The 15,504-nt window shown below is 36.3% G+C and overlaps 4 protein-coding genes and 1 long non-coding RNA gene across 5 annotated transcripts in view; 2 read left to right on the forward strand and 3 right to left on the reverse strand.

The window, feature by feature from the left end:
• The window catches only part of ergic1 (endoplasmic reticulum-golgi intermediate compartment 1), a 66,942-nt gene extending 62,919 nt beyond the window's left edge, over positions 1 to 4,023 (reverse strand). Inside the window, exons 1-2 of the mRNA XM_077732409.1 lie at positions 3,975 to 4,023; positions 959 to 1,012 (exon numbers count right to left, since the gene is read on the reverse strand). The gene's annotated coding sequence lies outside the window, so the exon portion shown is untranslated. The remainder of the gene's footprint in view (positions 1 to 958; positions 1,013 to 3,974) is intronic.
• A 226-nt stretch (positions 4,024 to 4,249) lies between these two features.
• vma21 (vacuolar ATPase assembly factor VMA21) lies at positions 4,250 to 5,869 on the forward strand. The gene is made up of 3 exons (XM_077732919.1): positions 4,250 to 4,431; positions 4,600 to 4,709; positions 5,092 to 5,869. Exons 1-3 carry the CDS (start codon positions 4,370 to 4,372, stop codon positions 5,229 to 5,231), a joined length of 312 nt encoding a protein of 103 aa, XP_077589045.1. The 5' UTR covers positions 4,250 to 4,369; the 3' UTR covers positions 5,232 to 5,869.
• An 824-nt stretch (positions 5,870 to 6,693) lies between these two features.
• Positions 6,694 to 8,498, reverse strand: LOC144207147 (uncharacterized). The gene is made up of 3 exons (XR_013328586.1): positions 8,377 to 8,498; positions 7,855 to 7,922; positions 6,694 to 7,731 (listed from the first exon to the last, which is right to left on the reverse strand). It is a non-coding gene; the product is annotated as an uncharacterized LOC144207147 (long non-coding RNA).
• Positions 8,499 to 8,675: 177 nt separating this feature from the next.
• LOC144207146 (uncharacterized) overlaps positions 8,676 to 15,504 on the forward strand; it is a 163,922-nt gene continuing 157,093 nt past the window's right edge. Inside the window, exons 1-4 of the transcript XR_013328584.1 lie at positions 8,676 to 8,723; positions 8,918 to 9,086; positions 9,886 to 9,991; positions 15,282 to 15,416. The gene's annotated coding sequence lies outside the window, so the exon portion shown is untranslated. The remainder of the gene's footprint in view (positions 8,724 to 8,917; positions 9,087 to 9,885; positions 9,992 to 15,281; positions 15,417 to 15,504) is intronic.
• Positions 12,655 to 15,413, reverse strand: LOC144207143 (gap junction alpha-3 protein-like). The gene is made up of 2 exons (XM_077732408.1): positions 15,213 to 15,413; positions 12,655 to 14,049 (listed from the first exon to the last, which is right to left on the reverse strand). The coding sequence occupies exon 2, from the start codon at positions 14,027 to 14,029 to the stop codon at positions 12,977 to 12,979; it is 1,053 nt and encodes a 350-aa protein (XP_077588534.1). The 5' UTR covers positions 14,030 to 14,049; positions 15,213 to 15,413; the 3' UTR covers positions 12,655 to 12,976.

Raw genomic sequence — 15,504 nt, forward strand, 5'->3', positions numbered from 1 at the left:
AGTGTCTAAAAATGAAAGAATTAATTTTGTTTTGTTGAGATCATATTTGAAAACAAATTATCCCATGTAAATTATGGTGTCATTTGTCAAGCAGAAAATTACATCACAAGGTGTTTAAAATGTGGTGTGAACAATTTAGGATCACTTTTTTGTACATTTACACATTTTGCAATCATAATATTTATATGTAAATAATAATGTTAGACTTAAATGTTCAAATCGGGAGCTTAATAATTTAATTTGAATCTTAAATATAAATAGCAAATATAAATATTGTTATTATCAAAATGATCCAACGTCTAAAAGCTGAATAAGTAGGTTTTATTCATGATCTAACAACGTAAACACAACCTAACCTCCTCCAATTTTTATTTATTTATTACTTCCGGTCAATAGTCATTTGGATTAGGATTTTATCTGTATATTTTGTAGCACCCTTTCAAGATTTTGATCTATGATTTACAATTTAGGATAAATAATTTACAGTTTCCTACAGTAATTGGACAGAACTAAATCAAACTAGTGTTAAATCTCAAAAATGCTACATAATGCAAACTGAATTTAAGATTATTTTGAGGGCTAAATACCATGACAATTCTAACATGTGCTGCAGACCAATAAAAACCATGTAGAAGCCCATAGGTGGCCTCAGGCCATAGTTTCAACACCCATGTTGTAATCTATATTTATTGTTGGCCTTAAGGGCGACACAGATTTTTTTTTTAACCAGAACAAAAATAAGTCACATGAAAGACACTCATGTGATATCTTCCAAGTAAAGAGAATGAAAGAAAGATAATAAGAATATTGAACATTTCATCATGAAAACCTTCCATTTTCAAAAGCACATGTTCTCCTGAGGATCACAAGACATTTGTACACTTATGGCTTGTCAATCTCAGACCACACATTAACATATAAGTCACACATTGCCGCTTATGGAAAGTTTAGAACTTACTTCAGATGGATGCAGTCTTCTAAGGTCTTCATTGGGATTGAGCTCACTGCACCACTGAACAAGATAAACAGAATAGAAAAATGATTTTAGTTTACGGATAATAACATTTTATTCCTGATAGACTGCCAAAAACATTGCTGGCATTGTGTTAACTTTGTGAGTGTTTTTTTATCCATGAATCTAACTGTCTAACATTTGAAAGCATTGCATGTCCTTGATAAACTCTTACTTCATTTCTTAAAGGCTTTCAAAATGTTCATGGTTGTCAATGACGTACCCTCTCAAGATAAATTTGATTCCATGAATGCTCTCATAGGCTCTACATCAATTTAACATCATTCAACAGTTTATGATAAAAACTCTTGTGTAAAAGTTGTTTTCAAGGATGATGCGAGTAACCAGACTAAATAAACAAAGGTATGCAGGAGCAAAAGTTAACGCAATCACCGGGAAATGAAAAGGCAATGAAGCACTCTGCAGGCATTTCTAGAGCTCTTGCACATCATTGCATTTTACAGCGGTAGACATTGCCGCGTCTGCAGTCGCCAAATGGATTTGTGCATTGGATTTAGTGCCTTAGTCTTTTCATGCATATAATACGCTCCTACATGTCTCATTGGGCTTGGGGTCACAATCGTATCGGGTGGTCTTAGGTGTCACGGGTCCAAAGAAGCGAATGCAGGAAATATGGATGAAGAACATTGTAAGTGTTTTGACTTGTTTTGAATGGGATTCCTATTGATCTGTGGGGAATTTGGGTGAAGTGGTTCAAATAACTAAATGAAGTTTTCCCATGCTGTTTGTTAAAATTGGTACAGAAATGTCACATTTAATTGTTAATGTTGGCAGAAAACCAACAAAAACTGTACAATGATACAATCTCAGACATGTCAATCAATGGACAAATAAGAGGACAAAAATATGCTAGTTTGGAATCTGGGAAAATTTTGATTTAAATGCAATGGTATTATAAGTAAATATACAGCTATTCATCCATTTTCAATAAAGCTAATCGTCTAAATCCCCTTTGTACTTCTATTACAAAGACAAGCATTTACTACCAGCCATTTTCTGAACTGTCAATTCCATATTATGAGATTTTTTTAAAAACATTTTGATTGGACACAGAATATTGGATACTTTATTCATCCATAAAAAAAAAAAAAAAACAATTGTGTTATTATGCTATGAACAGAGCTGTTAACTTCAGTTTTTCCTGCACATTATATTGAGAAAATACAGTATTCCAATGGTCATCAAACTGGGGATGAAGTGCATATTTATGTATATAGTTAAGACTTTAGTGCTACTCTACTGAGTACTGTTGCATTAAAAATGAAGCTATTCTAGTCCGTATTGTTCCATTCCTCAAGGATTATTTCAGAATATCAAAGCATGAGCCCAAATGTTTTTGACTGACGTTTAAAACAAGTGAACAAATGTCAGGCTGGTACAACTTTCTATGATCTCACAGGGCTTCACAAACAAAGTTTTAATTTAGAAGTGTGTGCACAGCTGCAGATCTATTAATAATATGGTATTAATCAGAGGAGACTTTTGAGGCAAACAACAGGTGTAGTGCACAGACCCCCCCCAATCGAATCAAGCGATGGAAAAAAGGAATGCAAAAGGTCATAATGTAGCTGAGTTTTCCATACAGAGAGAAGCATGGGAAATCCTATTTACAAGGTCAAAGGTGACAATGCAAGAGGGGAGGCAACCCATTGTTGAACTTTCAATTCAATACACTTTAATTCCACAGAGAACATGACCTCTTATTAAACTCCTATTTTTGACTTAGTTTTTTTATTATTAAAAATTCCTAATCCTACTATAACGCAAACTGTCATTTGGGGCTGGATTCTGTTGCAGCTGTGCCAAACAAAATGCCACAAAAACATCTACTAAGAAAATATAAGCATGACAATTTCATTTATGCACAATCATTGACTTTAATAAGGAAAAGGAAAAAAATGTTTTCCAATTGCACAAAACAGTTTTTGATTAGATAAGATCTGTAAAGTTTTTAATTTTGTCATTTTCGGCATCTTTATTTTTCTCACCAATAAATTGGCTCAAAGCAGATTATAAAAAAAAAGTGAAACAATCAAATCTCATTTTCTGAACCATTTATTCCTCATTAGGGTCATGGGGGGGGGGGGGGCGGGGGGGGGGGGTGTCTTGGAGCCACTCTTAGATGTCTCTGCACCAGAGGTAGGGAACACCCTTAATTGGCCATGCTTACCATGGATGTTTTTGGAATTTGTGAGGAAACTGTAGTACCCGGAGGAAAACCACACAGGCCCAGGGAAAACATGTAAACTCCACTCAAATGGACATGACCTGGATATGAACCCAGGACCCTCTGAGGCCTAACCACTCGGGTCACCAGGCAAGTAAAATAATGTACTCATGAATTGCTTGCCGTTTTTGTGACTTGTAACTCGTGTTCCCCCTTTTTTTTTCTTTTCTTTTTTTAATCAGAAATGTTTTTTGAGGACCTGGCTGAGAGGCGGACTACCGAAGAAGCCAACTGGAGCAGAAAGTGCAGATCCACCAGGGAGACCAAAAGACCGCAGTCTTAACATGTCGATATTAAAGTGCAGCCATATTGAAAGTTTTGTTGTTGTAGCCGACAGTCATTGTATCAAGTATGAGTCATTTTATTATGACATGTTTCATGAATCTGTATATTTTAATCCCGAAATAGATGGAGGTCACATGACTTCATCTAATGCAGTCCACTGTACGGCATATTGGTGAGTGGATAACTATATCTAGAATTTAACAAGTAATATAAAGGGCTTTAACAAACGTTCAGTTTGTGGCAAATCAAATTTATGTAGTAGATAATCCACTTTCAGAAGGACTGCAGCTTTTTGTATCACAGAAGAGATCAGCCTGACTTTCTAAAAAAAAATGAAATGATTATAGGATAATCAATACATATGTGAAGTTTCTCTTGAAAGCCCTGTCGTCTTTCGACATTAAAAAGTTTATATAAAGGAGATTTCACCTGCTAATTGTCCATCGAGTCTTCACTGCCTGCCATCTTTGTGATTATGTGCCATGCAACCAGGTGTGCATGACCCAATAATGTAAACAAAGATTCTCCCTTATTACAAAAATATTCAATTATGCTAAATCATAATACATTTACATTAAATCATATTTCCACTTTAGATAGACCCTCGACTGTAAAAAAAAAATAAAAATGAATAAATAAAAAGATCGAGACAGCTGTCAAACCAAATCTCGCGATACGTAACTCGTGATCTAATCCTGTCATGTGACGAGTCCTTGACTTTATACGGAAGTAAATCACAACAAGGAAGCCTCATTCGTGCTTCCCTAATTGCTACTTTTCTTTGCAAGATTCTTATCATCTCCTTGTCGAACTTCCAATCAAAAATGGATGGGTCCACCAGCGCCTCGTCGGACATAATGGCCGGACCCCCGCCTCATTTTAGAACGTAAAGAAACGACTCTTACCCCCTCGTGTTTCCAGTAGCTAGCTTGCATTGCGCATCATCAGTGTATTGGTACTACTGTAACTCATTTATAATGGTTGCTAATATCCGCGATGAAGATGCTCATGAAGTAAACAATATCTGACTTTTCTTTATGTGTATCCCTTGCAGGAATGAAGGCTCTTTGGTTTCAGCCCTTAAGACGTTGTTGTTCTTCACAATTTTGATGGTCACCCTCCCGATCGGCTTGTACTTTGCTTCAAAAGCTTATATTTTTGAAGGTGAGAGTTATTTCTGTTTGTCTGTTTTTTTTTCATGGACAGAAAAATATGATAATCTATTTAAATAACAAAAATGTTTTAATTGGTATACAATGCAAAGTTTCCTATTTTAAGTAATAAGTAATGATGGATTGGACGTCTAGTGCCGTCAATGGCAAATAAATAATCTAATATACCATCATAATTATATATTCCTAAAAAGTTCAATTAGATTATTACACTGTAGAATTCTGCATAGTTTGAACAATTTATACTGCACATAGATATAGAAAAACATAGCAAGAAAACAGATTGATGAATTGATTCATTTATCATCAAAAATGCTTTTTTCAGAGATCACATTTCATTGCAAATACCTAAATTTCATCTGCTTTATCCACAGGTTCAATGAAGATGTCCAACTCTGACAGCTACTTCTACGCCGCCATTGTTGCCGTATTGGCTGTGCATGTGGTCTTGGCCTTGTTTGTTTACGTGGCCTGGAATGAAGGCACACCCAAAGGCAAAGGAAAATACGAATAAAGCATAATATTGAAGATGATGCAGGATACTGGAAGGGGTTCCTGAGAACTATGACAAGCTACCCTGCCTAAACCTGTAACACATACCAAGCATATCATGCAGTTTGGAGATCTGGAGTCTGTTGGGCTTCTTCAACATAGTTATAAGGAAGCTGCCAGGTGTGATGGTCCCAAAACACGCTTTTGATTAAAATATGCAGCATTTAAGAATTTGGGAAACATGTTTTTCATTCATCTAAAATCATAAATCTGGCCTGAAACAAAACATCTTCCCTTTGGCTTCGTTTTCTATATCATTTAGCTGTTTCATTTCAAATGGGTGTGTATCGTTCGACTGTGAAATCTTTCACGCATACTTGCCCCATATTTAATTCACTTCAAAGAATGAATAAAAAAGGTATTTTTTTTGCAGAGTTCTTATGTCACAAATGTGTTTTTGTTTTGTGTATAAAGAACAGTATTGTGACACTTTGATCGTTTGTATGGATGCTATTTGGTGATGTAGATCTGTATGAGTTGACATTGTGGAATATTACAGTCAAGTAGAATTTAATGTTTTTATGTTTATTTCATTTTTAGTAGTTTATTGTTTTGGTGATTTTTATTGTTTTAAAAAAATAAAGCACTTTGCTAGATGAATTGCAGTTTGTCTTTAATTCCAAGTTAAATTCATAACAAAATGTTTACCCGCATCAGCACTATTTTTTGCATACTTTTTTTTTTTTTTAAATATTATTTCAACACTCCCAAATTGAAGTTTCAAAGCCTGATATTAAATCATGACAAACCCTCCCAGTGACCAATTACTGTGGTTATTTTATTAAATGTGGCACAAAAGAATGTTAACTTGAATTAGTCTGAATCCTTTTTGATTCTGAATGAAAGTACAGTCCAAAAATCAATTAGTCACAAGTAGAAGAGGTTCCAACTATGTACCAGCACAAAATGTGTGATTTTTGCAGGGAGTTCTGGCTGTCACATGGTGGCAGCATACAGTAGACTCAAACATGTTAAATTGAGCCATTAAATAACATTACACAGTCTTGCAGGCTGCAAACAGATGCAATTGGGCAAAGGCAAATCTTTCTACCGTGGCCCACGGGTTAAAATACCCTTACAAGTCACTTGACCAAGTCACAAAAAAACCACTTCGACAGATGATTTTAGCATTCTTCATAAAAAAAAAAAAGTAAACAAACTAAGTACATCTAGTGACTGACATTTCCCATCTGTTAAGCTATTGTTTACAAACCTTGACAGTCCTATTTTACAAGAACAACATATTACGGTCCCTTGCTAAACGTATTACAACCCAAGTCTAATACATTTGGAACGCTGTTAAACATAAAAGCAGAATATAATCCTTTGCAAATCAACTTCAACCTACTTTAGTCAATTTAATAAAAAAAAAAGCATTACATTGTTCTGTCTCACTGCAATGACACAATCAATGGGAACCACAGTTGGATAACAGACCCCATTTATTTTTCCACCATAATCATTTATTACAGGGGAATATTTCACATTGAAATTGATAGTTTGGTGTTATCTAGAGCCAGATGGATATATTTTGTTGTATTACTTAAAGATAAGCCAATCAAACTGTTAACGCTTATCTATGAGGAAAAATACTCCCACCGACACATAGCCCTTTTTTACATACTGAGCTAAGGAATAAACTGCCAGAATACTTTTAACTGAATAAAAAAAGATGACTATGTCAAATAGGGGTGTCATGATAAGACATTTTTAGGACGATATATTAGCTAATATTACTAGTAAAGGTCTCCATTTTTCACCCTCACTGCCAAAAAAGTTCAAAATATAAATGAATGTGAAATGATTCAACAGTAGGTTGTAAAATAATGCTTGCAATTGAAAATATATTTCCACATATGAACACAAATTTTACAAGACAAAAAGAAAACAAATTGTGCAAATAACAGTTTCTGATTATTTAACATGCTACAGTGGAGGTACACACCAAATAAACACCGACCTATCCACTTGCAAACATATTAATCATAATGCTACAAGATTAGTAAATACATGGTTTTACTCCTTTTGATCAGGGTTGGACTCTGTTGTCTTGTCTTCTTTATTTTTTAGGATGCCAAAACCAGTGTCCATCAACGGATTACCATCGTTGCCTTCTTCTTCACCAGACGCCTTCTCCACTGTCTTTTTTTTTTGCTGCCCCTTTTGTTTTTGCTTTTTTCTGCTGGGTTGGACGTGTCCATAATTGTTGTATACACTCATCACTTTAATGACCGTCCGACTGGAAACGTCGCACAGCTTGGCGGAGTCGCGTACCGACATGCCACCCAGTTGAGTGCCAACGATTTGGCCTCTTTTAAAGTCTGACAACTCACTCATGTCTGGATCCAGTGGTAAATTTGGTGATATTTCTCCCTCTTGAGCCACTTCGTCAGTCTTTAAAATGTCTTCACTGAGATGAAGGTTTTGGTCGGACTGCTGAGGTCCGGATTGATTGTCACAGTCTGGTCGAAGAGAGAAAAGTAAAACTATTTTAATTATTACATCTGTATTACATATAGGCAATAATTAAGAACACCCTGGGCAGAGGGCATTTACATCACACTGTGGGGGTTGATATGTCTTACTTGGATTGGTTGCCTAGCAACAGGAAAGCCACTTTTGAGATGTCAATAAACCTCAGATGTAGGAGTACCTTGAGAAAAAAGAAAAACAAAATAGGTCATCATGGAAACTTCATACTTTATAGGCCAGAACATAAAGACCAGATAATTACTAGATTTGCATCAAATAATTCTTCTGTAACTTTTAATTTTCTTTACCACTGCATTGGATGCATGATAAGCATGGATCCATTGATATCAATATTATTTTATATGATTAGTAGTGAAGATATGGTCGTTTATAGGTGAAGAAAGTAGAGCTAGACTGTATAATAAAAATTGGGGTCAAAATTTGACAAGTGGACGTCCTTGAAGGAAAGTGTATATAATGATTGCCTGACTGGATACACATTTTATACTATTTTACATTGAGGCCGATTATCTGATCAAATTAGCATTCAACAACATCTACATATTTTAACGTCATAACAAAGATATGACTTTATCAATAGGAAAGAACTGAAATAAACAGCAGAAATGCCTTACTGTTTGCGCATACCACAAAATATTCTTCTGTGCAATATTTTCAAGGATTGTGCAAAACAGGAAACACGGTAGAGCAAGGTTTCCCTTTCTGGATTTTCAACATAAAGTGCACACAAGTTACTGGAATTTCGGGTGCGTGGGCTCTACAAACTGTATGAAGGGTTGAGTATTATGGGCAAAACTATAGTTGAGACACGGGATCTTGGTTTTAAATTGATGTATGAATTTCACTTATGAAAGTAATTATTTTTGTTTTGAAAGGTAAACTTCGGTTTCTCTTTTTCCTGTTTTCCTTTTATTGCACATCTGACCCACAAACTGCACGAAAATGAAGCACATAATTTAAGGTATATTTAATGAGGAAAGAAAAAAACAACATCGAATTAGTATACATCAGACAAAAATACAATTTATTTATACATATTTACAGAAATCTATACATATATTCACTTATAAACTGATATTTCCACAGGATAAATGAAAACAATGGCATCATAATACTACAGTATTTTCATTTTCTGAACTGCTTTATCCCCTCTAGGGTCGCAGGGGGTGCTGGAGCATATCCCTACTGACTTCAACCTACCATGCATGTTTTGGAATGTGGGAGGAAACTAGATTATGCCGAGGAAACCCACGCAGGCCCAACAAGAACATCCAAACTCCACACATGTGGACCAACCTGGACTTGAACCCAGGACCCCAGAACTGTGAGTCCAAAGGTTAAAATATTATATAGGGAAAACATGCTTAAACCAAAACATGACACTGATGGCAGGGGAGTTTCTTTTTTTAAAAATATTGATACACAATATGAAAGCCAGGACAAAACACTGTTGTTAAGACCATTCAATGCTTGGAAAGAACACGAGTGCAGCTGTTTCTTTCTGTCTTGACTCTGCAAATGTAGTTTTTGGGCCATGCCTGGTCGTGAAGTTACAGAGTGCTGATGATGAGGCGACAGGCCTGCAGGCAATCAGGCCCGTTCAGAGCGCACACATCATGAAGTGCATTTGTCCTTTTGGCTACTTCTTCAAAAGCGTCAAGCAAACCTACTGAAATTCTAAGCTATGCTTCTGGCTGTTTATCATTTATCACACATTAGCAGGTTGGATGTGAACTGTCTGTGTAATGAAACACAGGCCTAAAGCCCAACTAGTCATTGCCAGAGCCAAGGATTGAAATAAACACTTCAGTGGTCCTTCATATATTTATTATCATTTTTCTATTGACTGAAAAGATGAGGAAGCCACTTTGGAATTCATCAACAACCTCTGCTGTGTGCACGGCTGGAAAATGGAAGTTTTTCTGAGTCCAGCAGATGGCAGGCCTGGCTATTGATAGAGGCTTAAAGGAGGCCTGCCTGCAACTGCTTATGGTTCAAGACTATAGTGTTAAGTGACTATATTTGTAATTAAAATGTCCCAAAATGTGATGCCCAAGAATGTGTATGCCAGCTCTCATTAGATTTCTTAAAAAATATATTAATCATTATATTTCTTACTATAGGGTGTCCGCCACTGATCGCCAATTGTTGACTGAGATAGGCTCCAGCACCCCCATGACCCTTGTGAGGACACCCAGAATGGAAAATGAATAAGGAATTAGTTAAAAGGTAATTACCAACACAATTGCAATACAATATGCAGAACAGAAAATGAATGAATGGTAGGAATGGAAATACACTGATTATTTTTTCCCCATCATATTTAAGTAATTGCTTTTTATTAATAATGATAGACGTTCAATACATTTAAAGTCTGAGCAAAAGCTGTGAATGCACATTTTTCCATGCCACTCAAGATGGTAAAAGTCCAATATGTCAGGTCAGTAATATGTCAATCACTGTCATTATAGGCCAATTTAGCCTCTTTTGTCAATGTAGGCCTTTATGTTATTAATAAAAAAATAATAAGCATTTCTATTACTTTGCTTTAAAGCAATATATTTGAGAAAAACAATACACCAACATATATATGAGCTAAAACTATATATTCACCTAGAATACATAAAAAATGCCATCAATGGTGTGTGAGTAATGTGACACAATTCCTAACATGAACATCTGACTAATTTCCTCAATTACATTGCAACAATAAGATGTTATTTCCCATGAAATTCTCACCAGGTGTTTCTTTGTGGCTTGGCGTTCAGAACTAAATCAGTGGGGTGTATCCTCCAGGCCACATTTTTAGTAACCACTACACGATGATTAATAAACATGAAAAAAAAATCTTACTCACATCACTGGAGCCAGAAGGAAAAAAATCTGGAGGAAAATAAGTCTGCTTTTAGTGAAGAAAAAAGGGTCTTCAATTAAAAATAAAGTAAACACTAAAAATCGTTTTTAGTAGAACACAGGATGATGAACTATTAACATAACATAAACCTGAGGATAATTATGTGTGAAGTGTTTTTATGAAATTTAATGTCATTTTTTTTTAAAACAATAGCTATTGAGTCATTGAAACAAACTTAAGTTTTTATTCCCATTTGCGAAATAGGATTAGACATTTTTTATTTAAAAATATTTCCATAGATTTCATTGGTTAAAACTAAATTTATAGAGTACAAATATAGACAATAATCCCAATGTCAGACTGTCTTTTACTTGGTTCGAAATTCAGTTATTTTTACTAAAGCCATATGAGCCCAAAATGTGTTTCTTATTGAAGAAGAAAAAGAAAAACATGCATATGCCAAAACATGTAAAATCTAATGATCTCTTTTTTTAAGTACATTTACGTATATTAGAGCAAACAAGCATTTCCTCTTTGTTTGACATCAAGTGTTAACAGGAATATTACCACACCAGGGCAGGTGACTTTGTCGTCATGAACATACTATGCTGTTAACTCATTTACAAGTTGCTATTTTACACCAAAGGCAGCAACAGGATTTCCTGGATGAGCTCAATGTGTAAGTGTGAGTAAACACACATTTGGTTTCGAGTTTTTGGGTGTAAAAAGTTGCACAGTCCAATGATTTATGACTTTTTCTACCCATGTACTCGAAACTAAGTGATCATGATTCATCAACTTTTATGACACCAAATTCTAAGTGGCAAATTTAAGACAGCTTTATTTATGTTTTGTCTGTGTCACCATGTACTTTACAGCGATTTTATATCGAAAGCTGAGATGCAAACCGTTTTAAATGTTTATACTGGGGGATGAAATAATGAAAATTTACAACTAACTCCTGAGACAAACTTAATCCCTATAAAGACACACCCTTGAATTGGATACAGTGTTTTGACCCCGTGCTAATAATTTCACAACATTACACCAGTGCAACCTGTCAATGATGGATTCTGACAGATGACAAAGTTTACCTTGTCTTATTTCTTCAAATGAGTGCTGGTCAAAAATAAACATGTCTCTTTTGTGGATTTAGTGAAGGACATTTCTTCCATAAAATTGAAAAAAACAAACATATTCAATTTATAAGTGGACTAGACCCTAATTTATTCTATTTTTGCTTCATTGAAACCCAGTCAGATGTAAAAAAAGTGCTCAAAAATCTGATTTTTTTGTCAAAATACGCTTTACATGTGCAAAAACTCAACCAGCACAAAAAAAAAAAGTTTCACTTTGTTTTGACTTTTGTCATTATTTTCTACCCATTATAGTATATTATAATTTGGTATAGTACAGTACAGGCCTTGGTCCAAACAGTCTCTGCAGTCTTTCAGGGAATATATTATTTCAGTGCATTCAGTAGGGATGTCCTAATTGGTTACACTATGTTTTGTATTTTTGTTTTTACATTATTATGCAAATTCATTAGGGCTGTTTCTTTTCTCACTCTTTTTAATTTAGAAATAGTTTCTCTTCACCTTACGAGGGCTTTAAATGCATCCATCAAAACTAGTAAAACCTTGTTGCAAGCACAGTACAACCTCCATAGTTGTAAAGTAAAAATATTTTATATATATGCTAATGCTTGTGAGATTCCAGCACATAATACACATCTTTTTCCTTACTTGTGTTTTTGTCAAAACATCAGAGAAAAGCACCAGAAAGGCATCATGATAAACAGAATGAAAATAAATTGGCTGCCTTGTCTATACTGAGCAAAAAAAGAGCAGATGTTAAATTAAATACACCACTTAAGATAGATCAACTTTTTAATTGAAGCAACGTGCCACAGGATCACAGTCGCTCTGCAAATAATATTGCCAATCCCATTAAGTGCACATTATAATCTGAAGAGCAGTTTCTTTTGACTTAGAGTTTTACTATTCAGCATTTAATATCTCATTCTGTGAAGTATTTTTTTTAGGTCTTTTAGTCTGAATAACTTGACTTGTGTTTAAAAGTTAATACAAAAAATGGTTAATTTAGACTGCAACATTAAAGACAACCAGCTTTATGGAACGTTTTAGATCATATCCACAATTTTGAAATTTCACTGAAGAGTTTAACCTCAAAAAGGGAATCATTCCAGCACATACTGTGAAATAAAAGTTTAACAAAAGCAAATCAGCCCAATGGACCTTGAAAGTTTTCTATGGAATGAGTCAAACCTTCAGTACATGTTCCCAAACTGCATTCAGTCTCTTCAAGGAAATGTAAGACGCCTCAGACAGAGCAATGTCTCATATCTTCAGATCATCTATTCTAGACTTGTTGTTGCTGTGCTTGGCACTGTGGCTTTGCTTGCTATGCGTGGGTGACCCAGAGCTAGCTCCCGTTCGTTTCTTCTCTTTCAGGTCACATTCCTCAGGCTTACTGCCACTCCTTTCTACCGCCAAGTTGTCCTTGTTCTGTTTGTAGGCTGCTTTGCTGTTACAGGGATGAAAGGATGAGTCGGTGCCTTCGGAAAGAGGCGAGAGATTATAGCTGGGAGGTCGATGTTCGTGAAAGTAGTCGTCATACGTAGGCCCAAACGGTACTTCACTCTTGGAGAAGGTGTGGAGTGGCCGGTTACCTCTCCTGAAGGTGATGCCCTGCCGGCATTTGGTGAAGCCAAGGTGATAAATCTCAATGAGATTGAGGAATAGGGAAACGCTGGCTACGCCAAGCATGAAGATGATGAAGATGGTTTTCTCAGTAGGACGGGAGATGTAGCAGTTGACCGCGTTGGGGCATGGCGGCCTGTCACACGTGTACATGGGCTTCAACTCGAAGCCATACAACAGGTACTGGGATACGATAAAGCCCACCTCAAAGAGAGTCTTAAAAATGACACTGAAGACATAGGTGCGCAAGAGTTCCCCCTGCAGGCGTACGTGCCCTTTCTCGTCTCTCATGAGGACCTTTTTGTGCTTGTGTGGAGTAACCAAGAGGGCCGGTTTGTCTGATAGACGTTGTAGATTCTTCTCTTTCTCACTTTGCTTCTCCTCCATGCGAACCAGGTGCAGGATGTGGCCCAGGTAGATTAGAGTAGGGGTGGATACAAAAATGATCTGGAGCACCCAGAAGCGAACATGGGAGATGGGGAAGGTTATGTCGTAGCAGACGTTCTCGCAACCGGGTTGCTTGGTGTCGCAGGTGAAGCCCGATTGCTCGTCGCCCCAAACCTTCTCCGTGGCAGCGCTTAGGATCAGGATGCGAAAGATGAACAAGACTGTGAGCCACACCTTGCCTACAACGGTGGAGTGCTCCTGGGCATTTTCCAGAAGTTTTCCCAGTAGATTCCAGTCCCCCATCGTCTATTTGAATCACACAGCTGGAAGTGGAAACATTGGAGAAAAGACTGTTTAGTTTGAAATTCAATACAGTTTTTAGTCATTGAAATTAATTTCTAAATATTTACAGATCAGATTGAATTTCTAAATTAATATTAAGCCTAATAATTATCATATAAGAAGAACAATAACACTTACATTACAGTACTATGGACAACAACAAAAAACAATATTACCAAGGCTATACTTCTTATTGTACTGCTATTTTATATTGCAAAAGAAATCTCATCCCAATAATGACAAAAGATTACATTTGAATTAAAGTACGGTATTTGTGGAGTTTATGTTGCATATGGCAAAAACATACAAGTACGTTTTTTTGTTTCTATATAAAGAGAGAACAAACAAGAACAAACCTTATATTAAGAACAATATGCTAAGACAAAACATTGCCTGCTAACCTAACATAACAGTTATTCAGATAGATTTAAGTTTACCACGGAACAATCTGAACAAATCATTGGCTTCAACATTGCTTCTCTCAGATGAATGAAAATCAGATCCGTCAGACACTCTCCCGCATCTTGTTGAAATTCGTACCAGAAGAGTGGGCTATTAGACCTGTGAGAGGGTGATCAACTCCATATTTTCTTCCATTTCAAAGTTCAGCTGATGTAATGTTGGACTGTCCAAATCTTTTCATGCATTCATACACTGTAGTATATGTTACATGACTAAAATAACACAATCGCACAGATGCAGTCAGTATTCTCCTCCTCTAAAATGCCTTACCAAGTTCAACGGAGCTTCCAGCAAATGAGTCTCAAGAGGCAGGCTGCTAAATCAAGTATATTACTCGTTGACTACCGGACTATTCCATAAAGATCACAACAAGATCATATTTACTTTAAGAGGGTATATATTTGGCATGTGTGGACAGGGAAATTCAGCTTCCAGTCATGATCCTACAAGTAGTGGCCCTAGTGGCAACGTGATCAGTACTCAGAAAGAAAGGGAACGGCAGCTGTAACAAGGTTGAAGTTCATATTGCCACCACTCAAGTAATGTTGTGCATGGGGCAAGGACGGTGATCCATTGCCCAAAAATGTTACACGTTGAAAATATAGATTCCCTATTGTAATGGTGTAACACCTTTAGTCCAGACTTGGATTTCATTTCACACAGCAATTATCAACACACCCACCTTGTCACCTATATTGCTTGTATCCTATGTCTCTTTGAGGATCCATCCATTCCACCATTGTGTTGGCAGGTCTTGGAACAAGCTTGATCTTCGGGGGCCTCTCAGCAATGCCCTTGAATGGGTAGGAAAAGTGGACTCTTACCAACCACGGCGTCGGTTTCCACACAAACCAAGGCAGGCCGACTGGAACCAGGACCTAGCCAAGTGAGTTTCTTCTACTGACCATAACATACTAATGGACAAACGCTCAACCATGTCCGGTCAGCCCCTCCCCCCTCATGGTTAAATTTGG

The sequence above is a fragment of the Stigmatopora nigra genome, chromosome 14, assembly GCF_051989575.1.
Source record: "Stigmatopora nigra isolate UIUO_SnigA chromosome 14, RoL_Snig_1.1, whole genome shotgun sequence".
Classification (NCBI taxonomy): domain Eukaryota; kingdom Metazoa; phylum Chordata; class Actinopteri; order Syngnathiformes; family Syngnathidae; genus Stigmatopora; species Stigmatopora nigra.

Excerpts from the sequence above, each read along its gene's own strand:
- LOC144207143 (XM_077732408.1), bottom strand. The coding sequence starts at position 14,029 with ATGGGGGACTGGAATCTACTGGGAAAACTTCTGGAAAATGCCCAGGAG.
- vma21 (XM_077732919.1), top strand. The coding sequence starts at position 4,370 with ATGGATGGGTCCACCAGCGCCTCGTCGGACATAATGGCCGGACCCCCG. Across the intron at positions 4,432-4,599 it reads CCCCCGCCTCATTTTAGAAC|GAATGAAGGCTCTTTGGTTT; the intron begins GTAAAGAAACGA and ends TATCCCTTGCAG. Across the intron at positions 4,710-5,091 it reads AAAAGCTTATATTTTTGAAG|GTTCAATGAAGATGTCCAAC; the intron begins GTGAGAGTTATT and ends CTTTATCCACAG.